Here is a 23,540-nt window from a genome sequence, read left to right on the forward strand (position 1 = left end):
ATATTTTCTAAGAGACTCTCTTAGTCTCTTCTATCAAAACAAGGAACTTTATCCTTATATTGATAGACTAAGTAATGTACCTAATTACAAAATATATAAAAATCGTTTCTGTAAACATTGTAACTGCTAAATAAATAAATAAAAATATATATGAATATTGAATATGATACTACTAACACTGAATAATTAGTAGTCAATATGCGGCGCTAATAATATAAAAGTGTATAATATGTATAATATGTACTTATTATATTTAAACAATAACAATTATAATTTGTATTATTGTATGTAACCTGTACATTAATTGTTAAAATGTTAATATTATTATTAAAATAATAATTGATTGATAAGTTAGGTTACAAAAAAAGCCTATACCTTCTTCCCTCAGAATCGTTAATGAGCTTGTACAAATTGAATATCAATTACAGCGGTTAGGTTTTAGCGCGATATTTGTTTTCTCTCTCAGACTCACGCGCAACATGGATAAAATGCTTTCATCTAAAACCGTTTTTTATAATTAGTAATCTTAGAGTAAAATTACCAATGACATAAATAATAGAAGATAATATTTTTGAGGGTATGACATATTGGTTCTATATTTTATTATTATTTGACTAAGTATTCGACTTGCAAAATAAAAATAAATAATTTGTATATTAGTTTTAAGAAAATATTTAGACAAATCGATATGATATTCTCTCAAAAATAATTTTTTCGATTTTGTGATAAGTGATTTTACTTGAAGATAACTCAAAAGCATAAAAAAAGGGATTCTGCATAAATGCGTTTTATCTATGTAGCGAGTGGGCCAGAGAGAGAAAACAAACAGTGAGCTGACATACTCTTAATGAAGACGTATACTCGACAGTTGAGACCTACTGTACAGCAGAGTTACTTACTTGACGGTCTTGACGGCTATTTGAATAAATACTTCCACACATTTGACTAGGTACTGTTTACTACCATGGAGTATCACTGAACAATATAATGAGTTATGACTATATAAATATTATATTATAATAATTTAACTAAATTAGAATAATATTGTATAAAGTATATACATAAATATATTAAAATAATGTTGTTACATATTTATATAATATTTTTTTTACAACAAACAGTACTGAAAAAACTAAAATCAAATACTTCAATAATTTTATTATTCAATTATGTGAATTTTGTAATATTTGATAAGAAAATTTTTTTTATATGATAAGAGTAAAATTGATTAGTGAAGTTTTAAACATAGCTTACAAAGCCCGGAAGATACCTAATGAATACCTTGTATTTAGAACAGTAAGCTTAAATACAGTATATAGGCAAACAGTAGATAGGGATTGTGTTTAACTTTAAAAATACATTAATTTTTTAATACATAAAATTCAGTAACTAGTTGTATGATTAAAGATTTTCAAGAATAAAAATTTGGTATATATTTTTAAAGAATAGTATTGAATCTGAATCTAATACGGATTGGTACGTATTATTTATATACAGCAAGCGTATTTTCATGAATTTCAGCATTTATAGCTATTTTATAGCTTCTAAGTAGATGTGTTTACTGTATTTCCTACTATAGTGTTAAATAAAAATTGTATTCTTAATTTTCATGAAACTGAAATATTTACAAGACCAGAATTTGTATATCCACAGGAAACTCCTTAGATAGTACAAAAAAATCTTAAGAGCTTAAAAATATGGTCTTTATGTATATTTAAAAATGTCAAATAACAGTTAATCAGTGATAAACAATCTAAATTATTAAATTCAAAATTTCAAGTTTTGGTCTGAATAATTTTCATTGTCATCACTATTGTTTGTCTTTTGATGTCCTTCCACATGTTTCTTCAATATCACTCGTCGGGAAAATACCATGTTACAAAATTCACAAACATAACTGTTACTGTCAAAACTGAACAAAATAAAAATTAATTAACTTTAGAACATTAGGTTTGATAATAATTGAAAGAAAAAACAAGACTAGATGAACAATTACTTTATAGCAAGTTAGTTTATTGTAGGTATGGGTGTGACTTGGGCCTCTGAGGAGTTTTTCTATTACAAATCTTAACGTGACGACGTGCAGCTTCTTCACTTAATAAACATTTCAAGCACATTCTACACGTCCAGTATGTACTGTTCCCAGCAATATCGTATCTCACCATCGTAATTGGACAATAGAGTTTTGTTTTTTTTGTATCTTTTCCCATTTTTTTTTACAGGAATAAATTCTGTTGACAAAAGTTAGAACTTAACTAAAGTGTTAAGAATAAAATAATATCATGAAATCAATATTTTTATGGAATATTATTGGACAAATATAACATTATAAATAGCTGTTAACAAGATAATTGCTCTGCTCAACAGCAGGTGTCGAGTAACTCATGGATGAATGTATTTATCAAATATTAGTCTTTTTCCAAAACCAAAAGTTACCAGAGCCTCGCCGAGTTGTAAGTAAAATACCATTGCGAAAAAATTCAAAAAATAAAAGAGCTAGTGTCAACACAAAATTTGATCTTACTTCAGCAGTTTCTATTAAAAAACCAAACTCACTTAATATCAAAGATTATTTAATTTGTATATCTAATATAACTTTGAATTTTGGGAGGATACAATATAACATCTAGAAACAACAAAAAATCCCAAAAAATTACTTTAGTTCAAAGTTTAGGTCTTATGGGACGTGCTGTACAAATATTGGAAAATTGAAATTAAAATGTAGAATAAGGTAGTTTGTGGAGATTTATTATGAAGGTATCATTTAAGTATTATTATTTATTTATTATATGTATTAACGAGTATACAAAGTATACAAACAAAACATATTCAGTCTACAAATTAATTAATTAAGTGTAGTTATAAAAAAATTTAAATAAAATAAAATAATTTTAGTACCTAGTATATAAATAATTCAGACTAATAAATAGTATTAATATGTATTGTATGCAAAATATATCATTTGTTCTTCGCTAAAATTAACGATAGAGACAAAAGAGAATTGGTACCACTATTAGTCATATGATGAGGAACAAATAATAAATATGAATTGAGTGTAATTAGATATGGAATTTGAAAGCCAATTTCATATAACAGCTCAAGACACACAATATTAAAATTAATAAGATCAAAGCAAACATTATATCAGTTAATTTGAGCCGAAGTGAAAGGGAAACAAGGCCAATATAATCTTGAGTTAGATGGAGAGGGTCCCTATGTAATGGATAATAAGACATATACAAAATAATTTTTGAAAATGTATATTGAACATAATCTAAATCGTTTAAGTATGTCAAGCATTTGCAGGACTAAATTTCGGAGCCAAAACCAAGATTGGATCTAACTAAAGAAGTATATAATGCATACAGACAAAACAGATTTCTAAAATCATTAATATTCCTATTAATAAAGCCTAACATCTTAAGCAATTTATTAATTATCATCTCATGATTTGTTTTAAAAGAAAGACCAATTTCCAAATACATGCCAACATCTTTGATTAAATTTACTCTAATGAGAGGACGTTCAATGTTAAAATAAAAAAATTGTATTTTGGTTATATTATAGATATTAGGTATATTAAAGTATTCTAATTAATAACCTACTTCAGGCGTTCCTAGAAGCAATCATCTATCTCATTTTCTTGTTAGGTTAGGTTCTTTTGAAGTTTATTACAGTTCGGTAAAGTAACGAAATAATAGTTTTACAGTACAATGGCGAAGTAAGATTAGATGCCTTACTGACAATATTTATTGAGCAAGAAATTGCAAGGTCAATGAGACAAAGATATTCAATTGATGAATTTAAGACACTATAGGTATACAGAGCAAATTACAGTTTTAAATGTACATAATGTAAAAATAAGTGCATGTACATTAACAATTGTTTTTATTTTTTTAAATAACACTCAATTTACATATAGTGTCTAAAAAATTGAAATAGTTTTAAACCAAATGTTCATTATAATAATATAGAGATAATAATATTTAATTATCTTACCGAATTGTCGTAGGTCAAGGAACCCAAGGAGAAGTATTTCTGCACACTTTGTGAACTATCTAATAGTCCTTTGCACGCCTATGTGTCGGCGATAGTAACAAAATGCTTCTGTCGGTGACCAAATTTCAGAACACCCGCGCACAATACAGACGCTCTAAACACGGATTTTAAGCAACGCGTACTACTCGAACGAAATCTTAACGCGTTATGAAAATACGAACTGGACTTGACGTTCGGAGACAACAGACAAATTCAAAGATGACGAAAAATCTGAGAAAATGTTATAGGCGGTAGAAAACGAAGAGACGCGTTAATAAAACAACTGAGCGGGCGGACACAATGATGCCGCAGTTTTCTGGCGTCGGAGAATGGACAACACAGCGACTTGATAAAGACGTGTACAACCTATCAGGTGATGCCAACTTAGAACAAGTTAAATTCCCTTTCGATGATAATATTTTCCGCTTACTTTTAAAATTCCTGCATCAAATTCTTTTCTGGCGGCGCGTGATTTTAGAGGTGGCTGTCGACGTTGAAGACATTGAGTCGATACTCAATATTACGTCGGTAAACGGACTTCTTTTGTCCTCTTTCTACATGAGCAGATCCGGCATGTCATTTCGTGAGATAATTGTAAATTTTTTCCGAGAACAGTTCAATTAGCTATTGCATTTAAATGTTGGCGAAGATAACAAACCTGAGTGTCGCGGTGGAGCTATAAAGTTTTCACACGATCGGCCGGGGATAGAACAAACCACTAGGTACTGAATAATATTACATAATGATAGTTAATATTATTGAAAATATGAATAGAGTCACTCATCCATGTATCAACTTTTAAAATATGAACCTAATAATATACATCATTTATACTACCCACTTATATTTTCATAATTCCCATCAAGCCAGTTTCTTCTTAAATCAGGGAGTCGTGGCTGTTTTATATTAGGCATTTAATGAATATAAGCTACTATTGTAATAATATTACCCGTGTAATTATATGTAATATATTGTCTATGTTGAATTATATCGCCAAACAGCACAACAAAAGCCACCTTCCTTAAGTCAATTATTAATATTTATTGTATTTTTTTTCGAAATCTCTCCGGTTTTACTTAAAGATTTCCGCTTTTCCCTAATTTTTAGAATCATTTAGGAATGACTAATACATTATATATTAAATTATTAATTGAGATGTTTAATATCTATGTAACAAACCGACTACGTTCGTTTGATGGTGTTGAGAATAAATGAAGAAGAGCCGCGTAAAATTATTGTTAGGCGGTTGCGCATTATTATTTCGTCGTATACTCGTATTACAGTCGCGTGCGTAATGATTTCCTCCAAACTGATAGCATTGGATATTATTATAATTATAATAGTTTTTATTTCACTAATATTATCGCTTATTACTGCTTCGTTAATTATTTCTTTAATTTTGGATTCATCAACCTCTTTAACTTCTGTTACCAAATTTTTATTTTCACTTATCTTATTTTTATTTCCTTGACTCATTAAATTAATTTATTCATTAAATTTAATTTAAATCGTAATATTTTACACGATTATTATTTTAATACGTAAAATTATTATTCTATAAATTCTTTATTATTCGCCAATAAACCCATAAATTTATTCAATACGTACTACTAAAATATTTATTACAACTTTACTTCTAATATTTTAATTGATTCAACAATTATTATATTTTTATTCCTTATATTTCAATAACTTGTCACTCAACAAAATTAATTTAATTCAATTATCTAATTTACTTTTAATTACTTATTCTTAAAATATTTTATTTTATTTTTTTTTTTTTTTATTAGGACTTATTACGGCGTTACAAAATTTTTTCTAATTCACAATTAAAACTTCAATATAATTTCAACATATATTTAAGGACTTATCACGGCCTTATAAACTCAAATTAATTTATTCAAATATCTCTCAATAATATCTAAGGACTTATTCCGGCCTTAATAACTTCAATAAAATTATTTATAATTTTTCACCAAAAGGACTTATTCCGGCCTTTAATTAATTAATTCGTAGGACTTATACTTGCCTAAATTCATCACAATAAACAACAATAAATTCAATATTCTCAACAATGTCAAACAATGTCTCAACTTGTCTAATAAAATTCAAAACACAAGGACTTACTACACGGCCTTTAAAATTCACCAATAAAATAGACTTCAACTTGTCTAATAAAATTCAAAACAGAAGGACTTACTACACGGCCTTTAAAATTCCCCAATAAAATAGACTTCAACTTGTCTAATAAATTCAATACACAAGGACTTACCACACGGCATTTAAATAAAATACTCAATTAATTCTAAATAATTCACAATAAAAATTTTAACCAGAAGGACTTACTACACGGCCTTTAAATAAAATACTCAATTACTTCTCAATAATTCACAATAAGAATTCTTTTTAACTCTCAAATATATTCACTAATTTTTTTTTAAACAATTCTCAATTTAATATCTCTAATATCTCTAATATTTGTTATATTTTAAATATATATATTTTTTTTATTTAATTTATTATTTTTTTTTATTTAATTTAATTTAATTATTTGTGTTACTAAAATTTTAAAATATTTAAGAAAAATATAGAATGTTCTGATTATTGTCTATTTTTGTGATCGATAAACAATTCCAACTAAATAAAATAATAAATACTTAATATGTATATTCAAATGTTATAATTTTACCACTTTTTATTGCGTGCTATTAAAATATACTATGGTCATAAAATATACCATAGGAGACGGACAACAAAATTATTCTTAAATTCGACATTATAATTACTACTTACACCAATGCAGCTGATACTTGATTCATGGTATGTGTAGTTGGTACCTCCATGTAATTTGACTTGGAACGTAATCGATGTTGCTGACAGGATCTTTTGCGGAGTTGTTGAGAGTTGATCTTCACCGACTTCCAACGATGATTCAATTAGATTGAATTGCCTCCTTGAATTAATTTGGTTGGAATATTTTGAAATAATTCAAAAATATTCGTTTCCAAAATTTTTATCATTTTGCAAACCCTGTCCACAGCGCCAAATGCCAATTGTAACAAACCGACTACGTTCGTTTGATGGTGTTGAGAATAAATGAAAAAGAGTTTGTTTTTTCTTTATAAATTGAATACTTTTATTTTGATTAATACAAAAACAATAAATTTACTAAGTCCAAAATGACTATATTAAATAATGAAGACTAGCGAGATGTGACTGTCATATCCTAGCTCCTAGCTTGTTGTTGGTGTTGGTCCGTCTGCCGAAGCCTATTCGAGCGACGTATTTTATAATGGTGATCCTTGGATCGTATCCCTCCTTATTATCCTACTACTTTACCATATAAGGTCATACCGTGGGCGGCCACGCGCTGCACACGCCGGATATCCCTTGCTTATCTGGTCGTTGTCATCTCTATTGAGGCAACACAATGCTGTTAATGTGAACTATTTTAATAATATTCATATAAGTAGTGATATATCTATTAACATATACGTTTCGAGGTCACGCGCAATAAACGCTTCGTAGGCCTCCTTCAACATATCGTGTTTCTTCTGTGTATTTATAAACTACTGGAGTGATTTACTGGAATGATTATTTATAATATTTAAAAATAGTCACAGCTCGCTACATCTATAAAGAATGTGTTGTGGAAAATGTTAGGTACATTACAAAATAAAAGTGAAAGTTATAAAGTTTTTATAATAGGTACTCCACTCATAAATTCATAAATTGTATTTGTATGTATGTATCTTATATATCTTATACACTTCTCTACATTTTGTGTGTACCTAAGATCTACCTTTCATAGTGAAATTATTAATTTTTATAATAAATTAAAAAACATACTAATTATTTGCCTAAAACATTGTTGTATACATGTCTACCTAATATAAATAAATAATTTAAATACTATATGAATTAATAATGATACCATATAATATGAATATTTTTATTTATTCTTACAGAGAAAAACACCATTTTCAGAATATTTATTTAAAACAATAATATTCTAGTATGCTAGTACATTACACATAAAAATTAATTTGAAAAAAAAAAATGTACATTTAATGATTAGCCTTTAAGTATAAGTACTTACCTATTAATATTTAGTTCACTACACATTGGAATTTAGAATAATTTCTAGGTACTAAATTTACAGTTAGAAATTATTAATTTTATATTGAATGTAGTCTTAATATATCTGGGATAATAGGATAACAAAATAAAAAAATGAAGATAAGTATTATTAATTTATTCAATAAGCGCAGGATGTCAGCAAACTGTTTTCTTTTTGACCCAAATGCAACATAGACAAAACATATTCACACAATTTTTTTTTTTTGTTTTTGAGTAATTTAAGGGTAAAATTATATATTACAAAAATTATAGAGGATAATATTGTTGAGGGTAGGCTATTGATTTGTCTTATTATCGCAATACAAAAAATATCCATTTAAATTTATACATTTTTTATCTTAATTTTTAAGTCAAATAAAAAGCCATATAATAAAAATATATGAAAAAAATATGTCGAATTCTTGAAAAAAAATCCTCTATAATTTAGGCGTAAACATGGAAAAGGTAATAAGTAAAAAAAATTTAAATATGACAATAACCAGGTAAAACTTTGAACACAAGACAGCACTACTGTTAGTTTACTTATGCTACAAAAGTTTTTTCTTCTCTTGTAATATTTGGTTTTTACGACTTAGTATCTTTTTCAAGTCAAAGTCTCAATTCTTGTAATAGGTAATTTTACCCTAAGATTACTTAAAAATGATAAACCGATTTTATGTATATTGCGTATTGGTCTGAGAGAGTAAACAAATATTTGCTTAAATCCTCTTTAAGTATTAGTGATGATCAATAATATTTTCTTATGTCTAGTATTTCTATGATAAATTCTGAAATTGTTTTTTTTTCAATATCCGAAGAAAAATGAATAGTTATAATTTTTCAGCTCATGAACTACTATGCTATGAGTTCACAGGTAAAGTCTTGTATTATCGCAATATTCTTTTTTCATAAAAAACCTAAAAAATAATAAAGGCAGATTAAAAATAAAAAATTAATAAAAAAAATTAATATAAATGCTATTTTACTATTTATTCAATAGTATATACTATATAGTCTGTCTCATGAGAGAAAGATACCGTTTCGCGCATGCAGACTGAGCTCCACACTGCTGCCGAACCATCGAATCCCTTCTACGAGCAATCTCTGTATATAAACAAGCATGTGTTTACTCACTATCCGCTGTCGCACAGAACTAGAGGCTAACTCAAGTGTACTGGGTAGTGGTGAGCATAGATAATATATACATGGATGGGACATACTGCGTATTCAAGTAGGATCACAGAGCATACTAGTTACGAAAGTGGTTACATGTAATTAAGGTACGGTATCCTAACAAACTGTGGTACGAAACCATAACACAAACGTTTATATACCTACTATTTTATTTTGTACTTTTTTATAATAACTTAAGAACACTGATAAGATAGTAGGTAATTCCAATAGTCAATAATAATAGTAAAAAAACACCAGGCTAAATATAGGTAATTATTTAATTAAAAAAATTGGCTAATATTAGAATGATGAAAATTGTCTTTATCGTATAACCATTTCTTCGATTGAACGCGTCTCCTTAACCTGCCCCTCAACTTGGACAAATGTCACACTATGACTTTCTGTAGGAAACGTAGCCCCATAGTACACTCTAACCACCTTGGCAGCTCCCCCCTCTTTCGCGTCCATCTTATCAACGATTTAGGCTTCTATCTATCACCCACCCTCTCCTTCAAACACCACTTAAATGTCACTGTTGGGAAAAGTCTGAAGATCCTCGGATTCATCAAACGAAACACAACCCTCTTTACCTCCACCATCTGTCTCCGTACCCTCTACTTCAGCCTTGTCCGTTCCATCCTTGAATATGGATCGGTCGTTTGGTTTCCATATCTGGCCTGTGATCAATTGCGACTTGAACGAGTACAAAATCGTTTCCTATCTTTTATTGCCTATTTATTAAACATTGAACACACACCTAATGATTATGACGTTATCCGCTCCACTCTCAATATCCCAACTCTTGCATCTCACCGTAAACACGCAGATCTCATGTTCATCACATCTCTACTCAATGGTACCATCGACTCCCCCGACTTACTAGCCACTGTTTCATTTCGCGTTCCCTCCTACTCTACTAGACACCATTCTCTTTTCTCTAACCCTACCCATCTCACCTCGTATGGTCACAACCAGCCTCTCCACAGAATGTTGCACCTATTAAACCAACCTTAGTCCTGCCACTTTAATTTTACCTGTTATCTATATATATAACTGTATTAACTTATTTTACTATATTTTTGCCAACTAAATGCTCTTCGGTGCGTATAATCATCAAATATAATCAAATATAACCAGTATCTAGTACCCCAAATAACCAATAAGGTAACCAGCAGACTCTTCGGTCACAATATTGGGTACATTATGTATGGGGGTGTCCTATCTATGTAAATATTATCTATGGTAGTGAGAACAAAGTCATGTGAGGTCTGGGAGATAGGCAAGAATGACACAGATTTTGATTTTACACAACCTTTCTTTCATGAGACAAACTTTAGGTAAGTACATTTTCAAAATTATAAGTACAATAAGGCAATTGATGTAGTTATACAACATCTTCATCGTCTTCTTTTCTTCATTTTGGAAGCACAGTCTAAACAATACCATTTTCCAGTAGGTGCAGATTGAATACCAACACAACTATAATGAAACCATTCACGAGGACACTAAAACCGAAAATATGAATTGTATAAACACACATTTTTACAGACCATTATAACTATATTTTTATTTTTCTAATCACCCCTACCTTTCTATTATCACAAGCAATCATTTCACCATATGCAACTTCATTGCATATACAATAACGAAGATTATGGTATTCATCAATTTTATCATCATCAGTTGTCATAATATCAATAAAATCGTTTCTCTTCGTTTCTTCTGGTTCAACATTTCTGAAAAAAAATTATTATAATGTTTAAAAAAATGAGTTAAATTAGTTACTTATAATTAATACTTACTTTGTGCGTTTTTTAGTTTGATTTTTATTTGAACCACCCGATTGCGATAATTGTCTATCGATAGGCTGTTCTGGCAATAATGCAACCGACACAGAACTTGTTTTATTACATTTGATTCTTACAGTAGATACTTTTAAATTGGCTCTCTTACAACCTTTAATCTTCTGAACAAATAAAATAAAATATTAATACTAATTAGAATATTAACTGATTCTATTAATTTGATCTATTATGGCAATTTCCGTTTAAAATAACAAATATAGTGTTATTTTCGTTGGTACTAAAAAATTAATGATAAATCAAATATAAAAAATAATTGTTTGTTCATCAACAATAAAATTAAAGATAGAAGAATTTGAAGTTGATATTGAGACATTTAAATAAATATAATGACATGAAACTTATTTCATTACAATATTAAGATTTAATATCTTATATAATTTATAACTAAAACATTTTTAAATACTCAATTTACAACAGTTAATAAAACACAGAGGAGAATAGCATTAGAATTTTCTATATTTATATGTTATATGTCTACAATAATTGTTGTATTCAAATTTCAAAAGTACTATAATTTATTATAAAAGTTTATAGGGTAAAAATCTGTTAAAAAGAAATTAGTTTTACATGTTGTAAAAATAATAACTTTTAATAAGAATTAATTAAATGATAATTTCCTTTAAAAATGTGACTTGAGTTATTAATATTAAATTAATAATAAAACAGTTAACAAGTCATTCAATATACAAGGTATAACAGAAAAACATCAAAAATAAAACGAAACTATTTTCCTAATCAATATTAAAAAAAAAAAATACATATACCAACATATATTTCACTTGTGTCAACTTCTGATTTTTAGTTTTTCAGGTCTTTCTGTTATCACCTGTATAGTGAATAATAATTTTACAATGCTAAGAAAATATAAATTTCTCTAAATCTATTTTTAATAATACCTTTTAAGTATTGACATTAGCATTGGATGCACCTGCTAAAATACCTTAGGGTATTTTTACTAACACTGTATAATAAATAATATTACAATAATCTCACTAAGCAAAGGGAGTATAAATTTCTCCAAATTTATTTTTAATAATACCTTTTTAGTGTTAACTTTAGTTTTGGATGCAGCTGCTGAAATATCAGAGCTAGTAGCCCCAATATGTTCTGAAGCGTATGATAATGGATATAGATCCATTTGAGAGTTAGTAGGAACTGCATCAATTTGTAATTCTAAGCCACCTGTACCAGATAAATGTGAATCAGCAGTCAATTGTTCCTCGAAACTGATACCATTGTTAAATACTTTTTCGATCTCTGCAATATAGAAATAAATATTATTTTCATCAAAACATAAAATTGTATTTAATATGGTTCTCTTTTAAATAAAACAGACAACAGTATAACAAGCATCATAAGATTAAATTTAATTTTTCTTAGATTCACACATTATGTACCACTATGTTCAGTAAATATAATATAAGATAATGTTTTACTAACATAAATGATAATTATTAAATTCACTTATTAATTACATTAACTGTAACATAGACTTTGTACAGAAAATTATCTGCAAATAAATATTTTTTAAGTTTATTTAAAAGATTATTTACATAAAAGTATTAGGTACTATTTTACACCAAGATTAATATACAACAATTTCAAGCAATTTTTATGGTGAACGAAATTAAAAATAAAATAAATATTATCAACTATAATATATAAATAATAAGAGTGTATAATAAATAATAATTATTTATTTATTTTATAACAAAACGAGTAGTGGCCCAAAGTACAGAACAAAATATATATATATTAACTCTAGCCATTGTTTACGTAATATTTATAGACCGAAAATGACAAATATTTCTTAACAATAGTACAATAAACATTATTTTAAACATTGAGGAAATAATTAGTAGTGTGAAGTAGTATGAAAAAGGATAAGCTGTTTAGTGTTTGCGACTGGAAGCAATATTTATAGTATTCAGCATTCTTATTACTTTTTTTTTTAAACTGGGGGATCCTAACAAGTTTTTAAAAAATAATGACACTTATTCAACAAAAACAAAAGTTTGATATAAAAAGAAAAAAGAATGAGTAATAGTGAAAAAAAGAAAACTAAATAAACCACATTTACCAACATATTGAAAAAATAAAACAAAAATCCTCAAATTTTTACTAAATACAAGTATGTATATATTTACTAATTTTGTAAAAATATGAATTTGTATCCAAATATGTAATAACATTTCAAAATATATTAGTATAAATTTACTTAGAAGTGCACAAAACATATTTATATTCTTACCAGATATCAAATAACACAACTAGGTAAAAAAATGTTTTTATACTAAAATCTGTTCCATAATTATGTGGAATAATAATAATTATTAAACTTGACTACTATTTCAAACATGCCAATCATATTCCTAAGATTCTACCACATGTATTCAAACAGTAAAAATATGACTACTGGCCAATAGGCAGCTATTAAAGCTATCAAAGGAAAATAATACAACATATTTCAAAATAAAATTACTTTTTTCAATCAGTTCAGTGGTACCACTTTTCACAACATCCAAATCTCTTTTAAATTTTTGTAACTCAATATCAATATGGTTAATGTATCTGCCCACTAATTTTTGCATGTTATTGGCTATTTGAATTTTGTCATCTAAAATTAAAGGTCAAAATATAAACTAAAAAAAATTATAATAAACAAGTAAGGTTCAAAGTTAAGAGAATCAGTTTATAATTATTAAATCAAATATAATACATTATAACAAATTATCATATTCACCAGATTGCTTAAGAGCTTTGTCACCAACTTTCATAACTGTGTTGAAATCAGCATACAAATCATCTGGATGCATAGTATTAGCGTTTGAAAATAAATTATCTACATTCCTTTTTACACAATCCATAGAGTCTGAAATTAGGCATAATGTATACAATATATAATATATACAGTGTGATCAAAATTAAAGGTAACACTAAGTATTTCACACGGATGAACTAGTATTGAAATTAATGTTGGGGAAACCTAGGAGATACTGAAATACATAATATTTTGTGAAATTTTTTAATTTTTAACACTTAGGGCGTCACACGTGTGCAGTACAAAATGTATTTTTTTTTAGCACATGACAAGCATTTTCAATCAATTTTGAAACAAAAATGTTTAATTTACCTGTATAATTTATTAATTTTAGGTTAATGTATGTAAATTTTTTCATGAAATGTTATAATTTCTATGCAAAATCTTCACTTCGTTTATGACAACTAAATTTTTAATTTTTAAAATTATTTTCTGGATATCAAATTATGAATAAAAATGTTAAATATTTAAATATTATGAAAATGTTTGTTTTTGTTTATTTTACTGCACCAATAAGGAATAAAAGAAGAAGTAGTATTTATAATACGGTTAAACTTAAATGTGTATCTCAAATAAGTATTTTAAATACTTGATTTTTTTAGTTTATATATTTTCTACTTTAATTTTGATAGTGTAAAATAAAAATAAAAACTAAGTTTATGCATAATATTATAGTATAGTAAACAACTAATTCAAATAGTTTGATAAGGAAAGCAGATAAGTATTTTAAAATTTAACCAAATGGTACAGTGTAAAATACTCTATAAAATTAACCTGAACATAAAAATTGGTTCAGTTAATTTATAAGATTAAAACATTTTGTTAGTATTTGAATTTGTTTTCTGATAAATTCTTTTTACTGAAAATTCAAATATGCATTTTAAACTATACAAAGATCTGTACTTGAATACTTTTAAAAAGTATTTTTCACAAGACTGCAGCATAGAAACTTAACCGATATTATACAATTCTAAAATTTTAAAATAAAATTATAAAAAAATTCACTTCCCCACTTTCTGCACGATGTCGACTAGATATAAGACATCCAAGATACAGATTTTATATCTGATGTTTTATAAATAAGATAAAAGATAAAAAGATAGTCCTTACATGCAAATGTATTCAACTTAATCTATATTAAAATTAAATAAACCTAATTTTTTCTTTTGTATAAAAAACTAATTTTTTTATGTTGTGCTAGATTATCAATTTATTACAGTAATTTTACTTTTTTTTTTTTTATTCTAAAAATATTATTTCATAATTGGAATTATTGCGTTGACCCACACAAAATATTTTGCACAAATAATTACCTAATAAATATGAAGTGTTTTTTTAAGTAAAAACTGAAGGAATACAGTCAATTCCAACAATAAATAGATTATTATAAAATATAATGTCCTACATCAATACAATTTGACATATGGTATTTGTTTGTTATATATAAAAAGAGTTTAAAACATTTATTTTGTCACCTGACAAAAATCTGGTTTCGCAAAAATAGAAAAAATTTTAATTAATGTAAACAAATAAATGTTAACACTAACCAGAATCAATAAATTATTGATAATACTAGTATACACTTAAATGACAGTTAACGTACGCCTATTAAATTAAAAAAGAATGCTGATCAGCCCCCATTTTCTCCTTCTGGTTTAAAAGTATTTTATATTAGTTTAAATTATGATATACAAGTTCAACAGATTTTTAATTTTAAACATTCTTATATTTATGGTAAACAACATTATTTACAAAATCCATGATATAGGTAAAACATATTGTATTGCTGGATTGAATATGAATACTCATATAATAAAGTGAGGAATGTTATAAAAGAATTGTTGCATATTAATTAACTGTAGATTGTGATTATAATAAGTACCTAACTACATGATTGAAAAATAAATTGAAAAACTGTATTAAAAAGTTAATTTGTTTATAAGTCCTACTTATAACTGGACTTGTCTTAAATTTTAATCCTCGGCCTACCTCTATAAACTATTATAGATAATAACACAATAACGACAATATTTGAGAAAAGCACTTAATGAATTACAGTAAAAAAATTTATTATATACCTACACAATGATTAAAAAATAATGTTATTCATCCTTGAATTAAAATGCACATTATAGTATGAACCTATTATATTATTACAAAAAAAAATAAAAAGTAAAAATTATCAGCCAATTAAAGCTAGAATTATCAACACCACATTACTACAATTGAATTCAAATAAGATTTTTTTTAAATTAATAGTGATAAAATGATAATAAATGAAATACCTTTTACTTGTTGATCCAGTTGTCTAATTTCAGAAGTTTGATTTATTATCTCTTGCGGCAAGAGTTCAAGTTCTTAAACATCACAACATTTTAAAATAAACCAGTTGCTTTGAAGATTAAAATTATTTAAACTTAAGAACTTACTTTCAAGAAAATCATCCAAGTACAGCATTATGATAATTTATATTCAGAGTACAAACAACAGTTAAGACTTCCGCTTCGAAGAGACACCTGTTCACACAGAGTAATGATAGTATGATACCTACTAATGATTATCGACTTAATCAAAAAGCGATTCAGAAAAAATAAAGTATTTCTAGGCTTTCGGTAGTAGGTAAGACTGGTCAGTAAATGCTATACCGCGGACAATGCACTACGATAATACGATTGACTAATGAACTTTTCTAGCAAGTATTAACAAATAATATAGGTATACGATAATACTGGACATAAAAACTAGCGATTTACTTAGAACTATTCTTATCAAAATACCTTTGCAATTGATAGGCCTCCAAGATTGTTATAATAGTAAGTTGCCTATTTTACACCTTAAGATTAACATGAACAATAAAGCAAAATATATACAATCTCGGAGAGCAGAAATAACAATGTGTTCACCACTATTTAGTATAGAGTATTCTCGACTCTCGTATATAATAATTGAAGGATTCGGTGCAACAACTAGATAAGTCCACTTTTATCAATATTTAGGTTAAAAGGATGGCATTTTTATTTCCAAAGAGATCGGAAAACAAATTTTTTCCCTCCAAAAGTGATAAATCAGACAAAGAATTTGGTTTTGCTTCTCCTGTCCAATTCGTAAAACGTGATTTATCTGGTTGTTGAGCTGAACCCTATTATCATATCAAATATTAAGCTGATAATGTGATAAATGAGAAAAATACTTGACGACCAATTCCCATCCCTATTAAATATACAAAAAAAAATGTGAATAAAGTCGGTCCATCCGTTTCGGAGGAGTACGACCACATCCACAGTGATACGAGATTTTTATAAATTAGATTAGACTATTTGTAGTTTCAAATAAAAAGTATCATTATTTCTTGCAAAAACAACCAATAAACATAATATGATATGATGTAATAAATTACATTAAAAGATACATTAAATGATTTATCTGAACCATTTGTGTACAATTTATTACAAATAATACAATATGTCCTTGGCATTGTTGTTGTTATAATATACATATAAAGAGAACAGAGAAATTAAAACCTTAGATGACTGACAATTATTACAATTTTAAAACATTTTTTCGTATAATCGTATTTCAATAGATATTAAATTGATACCTAATAATAATAATAATAATAATAATTATAAATAGGATAAATACCGTTTAAAAATAACCATTGTATATACGCATTACGCCCTATAATCACGTCGACTGGTTTATGGGTATGCATAATATTATGCGCAAAAGAGCAGAACAAAATATTATGTTGTGCAGTTCATATGGTACTTTACCATTTACATGGATATGTTCTACCAGCTAACAGTTTGGTTATATTAAAGTCCAACATATTAATTAGTTGTAAATTGTAAACTCAAAATTAATGGAAATATCATGGTTATTTATTCATAGATTGAATGAAGTGTACCTTCCTGGGAAATATTGGTTCTCATTGATATAATAAGTCCATTTTACCATTTTATTTTAGTCTATAGGATTATAAACACTATCTACAACTAACATAACATGGTCATTTGTCACTTGTCTATGCTGCAGAATATAAGCATAATTTTTTTTTTTTGGTCATTTTAATATTTTCAAGTTCTAATAGTTTTATAGGTGGATTAATTAAAACAATTTTATCATTTTTGAGTACTGTATAGTATAGATTTGTTGTAATACAATAATTCTTAAACATAGATTATTTAATATTTTGATTCGGAGTTCTGATTGTAAAAAAACAATTGTTCTAATGGCTTCAGCAGATCCAACCGATCTTACCAAAATGTGGGAACCTTCACTATACGAATGGCATAGATTTCCCCGAGTAGCTATAATAGACGACACCGAAACTGAAGTATCGGCACAAAGTCTACATAGTAAACTCATGTGTCGGGTGTCCAATATGTTTGAATGTTATGAAAAAATAATGACTGCTAGAGAATGTCTCAATAGGTAATTACAAAGCATATAATATTTTATAAATTAAAAAAATTAGTAAAATAATACATTTTTATTTTTAGATTCTGTTCAGACTGCATTGTGACTGCTTTTCGTTCAGGGAATTAAGAATACCACTCGTTGTAAGAAACTAGTAATTAAACGGTCACTACGCCTTGATCCAAATTTTGATCTTATGATATTTAAGTTAAGACATCAAACTAGAGTTTTGGAAAAGTTAAATGAGAGTCAAAGTCAAGGCCCAATTTAGGGAACTTTTCTACTTTACCGGACACCCTTTTTTTTGCGAATTTTTCTGGGGGACTTCGTCATATTTTTGACGAAAAAAATTATGGTGAAATCAGAATTTGGCACTCGGACTTGGTTTCCAAGTTATAGGCCCGCGAAGTTAAACCCTTTTACACAATTCTCTTAAATAGCTAGTTTAGTCAATGTACATCAAGGATTGAGGTGCAATGGATACTAATCCTATTTAAATGCAGCCCGTCCGGAGTTCAAGACTGAAACGGCCAATCATATTTTTTCCACTTTTTTAAAAGAAAAATTTTCAAATTTTTCTGGAGATTTCTATTTTCTGAGCGGGGTCACTTGCTTTTTTGTTGCACCAAGTCACCCGGTGGGGTCACACGCTCGCTACGCTCGCTCGGACAATTAAAAACGAAAATATCCCTCGATTTGCTATGCAACGCCACCTCAAGTAGGTCACAGGGACAGGGCAAAATCTCTGAAATGAACAGGGATTGTGGGCATTTCAGCACTCGTCGCTACGCTGCTCCTCGGCGCAAAACATTATACATGATGCATCAACAATAATAGCCAAAAGGTAGTTATATAATACGTATATTACGCCCGTTATCGGTCTTGACAATCTGCGGCGAGTATTGACCTATTATAATAGGTCAATGGCGGCGAGCAACGCTAGTAAGATATCGGTGGGGTAGCAGCAAGTGGTCGGGAATCGTATTTGTGGAAAACCCACAAGGTTGTTTATTGATATTATTTATAGATATTATTATCATAAATGTACGATGGTGTTTATATTATATTTGTATTATATTGTATGTGTAAACGTGTAATGTGTAAGGTGGTAATTGTGCAAGTGATTTTTTGTCCATGCTGACACAGTGACAGCATATTGGCATCAGTTTTGCTTGTTCCCATTTTGTTTTTATAATGTCTTCAATAGACTATGAGGATACTAAATGTTTATGCGGCAAAGATAAATTAAGTTCAAACATAAATGATGTTAATTGGCTTCGACACATAAAGTCTTGTGATGTAAGAAAGCGACGTCATAAAAACTGTGATATCTCAACATTTTTCACCAAGTTATCCAAAAAAACTTGTAAAGGTAAATAATATTAATAATATTAATCAACATAAAAAAATATAAAAAAATACCTATTACCAACCATGTTCAGTATATTTAAAATAGAAATGGTGAATGCTCTAATTATCGGTAAATATTTAGATTATATAAATTCTTCTTAAACATTTTTATGTTTTAAAAGATATCTCTAATTTAAAGTTTGAATAATTTAATACATTGTGAGTATTTCACTTATGTTTTTTACATACAAATGTAATTATTGAGCTAGACAATAATTTTAAAAATAATGTAGCTTTTACGAGCAGTGTTAATATTATGAAAATTACGATGACTTCTGAAAATTCTGTAACGTTTGCAGAAGAAATTGGTCCAAACTTAAACATTGTGAGCACACTGAGCACAACGGATGATAAATCTAATACTGGTAAGTATAATAAGTACATAATAGGATAACTGATTTATGATGCTTTTGTTGTATTGTATTTCATATTTCAGTTAAGTAAGTAAAATATTATATTTAAATTTACTAATTAATTATAACTAATATATTACTAATACATATTTATTTGAAATTAATAAAAATACTATCCAATTTATAAATAATTATTATTTATAATTTAACAATCATTACTATTTACTTTCAATTTAAATTACATCAATTTTAATATTTCTTATTTTAAGTATAATTTTGATGCATTTGATTCAATAGTTTGTTATTTTTCTCCATTAATCTCAAGCTAATAATATAATTATCATAAATTATAATAATATTACATATTTAATAATATTTTATAGTTTTATATGTAATGTACAAACCCAGTTTTAGACCTGTACCCAATTAATAGTCATACAAATATTAATTATGCTATGCTTTTTAGATACAAATGTAATCGATGAGCTAAACTATGTGAATGAATGTAATGTGAAAAATACTCAGGTAACTAAATACTCTGATGATGTTGAAAATGCTAACATGGTGATATATGAAGAACCGATTGTCCCTGCTACTTGCCTTCCAGTCCCAGGTAATTATATCAAATAATTTTATATTTATAATAAATAAATAAGAATCATATTATTGTACTACATTGTCTACATTAATAAGAATCATATTATTATACTAAATTAAAAAACGAATTAATATGTCTAATAATTAATTTGATTTTACCAAATAAAAATAGGTAATAAGGCATAGGTTATTTTTAGGGCATTTTAATTAGTATTAATTATTATATTATTTATTTGTAGTACTTCAAAATGATCCAGCTCTTTGGCCCAAAAGTTTATCATCTAAACTTATTCATCATTTTTCATTACAAGGCCCATGCCAACCATTACCATCCGAATTAAAAGACTGTACTTTTCCAAACACTATTATTAATTCAAAAGGACATGTTAGATCATTTCATGAATCTTATTACAAAAAACTTGGAGATGGAAAATTTGCTAACCGTACTTGGATATCATACTCAATATCTCTAAATAGATATTATTGCTATACTTGTAAACTTTTTGGTTTACCTAGAGCAAAACAAAATTATTTAGCAATACATGGATCAAATGACTATAAAAATATTAGTAGAAATATAACACAACACGAAGTATCACCAGAACACATACAGAGTGAAATTGCCCGTGGATTATATATGAACCATAAGCGCATTGATATAAACCTCTTGGAATCCAAAAATCGACAAGTTGCTGAAAAACCGTGAAATTTTAAAATGTGTAATAGAAGCTCTGCTTTTTACTGCAAGACAGAAAATTGCTCTTAGAGGCCATAACGAAAAAATTGATTCAGCTAATAGAGGTAATTTTTTAGAGTTAATCAAATTATTGTCAAACTACCATGCACCTCTTAGATCACATTTAGATAAGATTAATTCACAAGGTACTCATAACCGTGTAACTTTTTTATCTAATGTCTCTCAAAATGTATTATTAAATATAATGTCTAATATGGTTAGTTCAAAGATATTACAAGATGTAAAAAGATCAGGACTATTTTCTGTTATAAATGACACTACAACTAATATAGCAAATGTAGAACAGTATACATTTATTATTCGATTTGTTAGCGAAGAAGGTAAAGTGCAAGAAAGACTTGTAGCTTTAGCTGCTGCACCTGATGCAACTGGGTTAGGAATGTTCAATGTATTTTGCGATATTACAGAAAAATACCAAATAAACTGGAAAGAAGAGCTTATAGGTCAGGCGTATAATGGAGCCAACTCCATGCAAGGTCAGTATTCAGGATTAAGAACAAGAATTCAAAAAGAAAAACCCCGTGCCGTTTACATTTGGTGTTCAGCTCATTTATTAAATTTGGTGGTTGTAGACACTTGTGACTGTTGTACTGATACTAAGTCATTTTTTGGTGAAATAGCGAGTATAGTAGAATTTTTACGTGCAAGAAAGCGCAATGCAGTTTTTTTAAAATATCAAGAAATTAAATATCCTAAACAACGAAAACGTCGTCTTAAAAGATTTTCAAACACTAGATGGACTTCTCATGATAGAGTTTTATTAGTAATCTATAAAAAATTTAATGCATTGGTTGCTTCACTAGATGAAATTTCTACTGGGAAAGATTTTGATAGAGATTCAATGTCATATGCTAAAAGCTTAAAAAATATTATAACTTCATTTAAGTTTGTCTTGATATTAATATTTATGAGAAATATTTTTGCTATTACTACAGAAGAATCTAAATATTTACAATCTATATCAATTGATTATATTGCTGCAATAAAACTAGTTGATGTAGCAAAACACCGTCTTCGAGTTATGAGATCAGAAGTAGGTTGTATAAATGTAATAAATGATGCAAAAAAATTTGCCAATGATAATGGACTTGAGCAAAATAGTTTTAAAGTTACAAGAAAAAGAACTATAAAAATTATGCCTGGAGAAAAAGCAGCACACGAGACTTCATCGTTACCATCTGAAAAATTTCGAATAGAAGTTTACTATGTAGTTTTGGAAACAATTATTAACTCAATTGAAATGCGATTTAAGGGATCTCGTGAAATTTTAAAAGATTTATGTTTTTTATCACCTCAGCGTATGATAGAATTTACTAACAATAATAAAACCTTGCCAATTGATGCTTTTCAGAATATTTCTCAATGGATCCCTAGTATTGATTTATCACTATTAAAAGTAAAATATATCACATTCAGTAATAATTTATCTGAACTGTTGGAAGGACAAGGACTTTATCCAGATAAATATGTGTTTAAATAGATTTTGTAGTAAGTATAGTAGTATACATTATTCAATATTTTCACATCTCATGAATTCAGTAGGCTAGTATTATTAGTATTGTCTAACTAGTCAGTTGGTGGGTTTAGCCCTATATTATCGTTATAATATTTCAACAAATTTAACGAAGCGATAATTTGTAGATAATACATATAAATTATTTAATTTCCATTTTAAGTGGGTGGACGTATAATAATTATATACCTACCTAGCACAATTATTTCTCAATGCATTTATCCCTGTGGCTCGTAAAACTCAAGTTAATCATCAACATGATTATAAACGTTGGACATATTTTGTACAGATTATCTTTGTCTATAAAATCCGAGTATACGAACACATATGATGAACATTTTTTAGGGGATTACTTACACTTGCACATTGCAGGAACACCCACATTCGTATTTAAATGTTAATGTTTAAGTTTTGACACACCTATTTGAATGCATTAACGATATACCCTGACCCACCAACTCCACCTGCCTGACAT

At 27.6% G+C, this 23,540-nt stretch overlaps 3 protein-coding genes and 1 long non-coding RNA gene across 4 annotated transcripts; 2 read left to right on the forward strand and 2 right to left on the reverse strand.

Moving 5' to 3' along the window:
* Positions 1 to 1,696: 1,696 nt before the first annotated feature.
* LOC111033533 lies at positions 1,697 to 7,285 on the reverse strand. The gene is made up of 5 exons (XR_002604427.1): positions 6,832 to 7,285; positions 4,469 to 4,763; positions 4,000 to 4,404; positions 1,997 to 2,231; positions 1,697 to 1,912 (listed from the first exon to the last, which is right to left on the reverse strand). It is a non-coding gene; the product is annotated as an uncharacterized LOC111033533 (long non-coding RNA).
* A 1,291-nt stretch (positions 7,286 to 8,576) lies between these two features.
* LOC111033527 (inhibitor of growth protein 3-like) lies at positions 8,577 to 16,634 on the reverse strand. Its single transcript, XM_022314305.1, has 9 exons — positions 16,446 to 16,634; positions 16,302 to 16,373; positions 13,939 to 14,067; positions 13,678 to 13,812; positions 12,235 to 12,452; positions 11,133 to 11,296; positions 10,919 to 11,066; positions 10,696 to 10,835; positions 8,577 to 9,074 (listed from the first exon to the last, which is right to left on the reverse strand). Exons 1-8 carry the CDS (start codon positions 16,471 to 16,473, stop codon positions 10,728 to 10,730), a joined length of 1,002 nt encoding a protein of 333 aa, XP_022169997.1. The 5' UTR covers positions 16,474 to 16,634; the 3' UTR covers positions 8,577 to 9,074; positions 10,696 to 10,727.
* A 2,738-nt stretch (positions 16,635 to 19,372) lies between these two features.
* On the forward strand, positions 19,373 to 21,501 carry LOC111033520 (zinc finger MYM-type protein 5-like). The gene is made up of 4 exons (XM_022314296.1): positions 19,373 to 19,807; positions 20,145 to 20,210; positions 20,665 to 20,811; positions 21,035 to 21,501. Exons 1-4 carry the CDS (start codon positions 19,630 to 19,632, stop codon positions 21,499 to 21,501), a joined length of 858 nt encoding a protein of 285 aa, XP_022169988.1. The 5' UTR covers positions 19,373 to 19,629.
* A 244-nt stretch (positions 21,502 to 21,745) lies between these two features.
* On the forward strand, positions 21,746 to 23,032 carry LOC111033521 (zinc finger MYM-type protein 1-like). Its single transcript, XM_022314298.1, has one exon. The coding sequence runs from the start codon at positions 21,746 to 21,748 to the stop codon at positions 23,030 to 23,032; it is 1,287 nt and encodes a 428-aa protein (XP_022169990.1).
* The last annotated feature ends 508 nt before the right edge of the window (positions 23,033 to 23,540 follow it).

This window comes from Myzus persicae, unplaced genomic scaffold (assembly GCF_001856785.1).
Source record: "Myzus persicae strain clone G006 unplaced genomic scaffold, MPER_G0061.0, whole genome shotgun sequence".
In the NCBI taxonomy this organism is placed as follows: Eukaryota; Metazoa; Arthropoda; class Insecta; order Hemiptera; family Aphididae; genus Myzus; species Myzus persicae.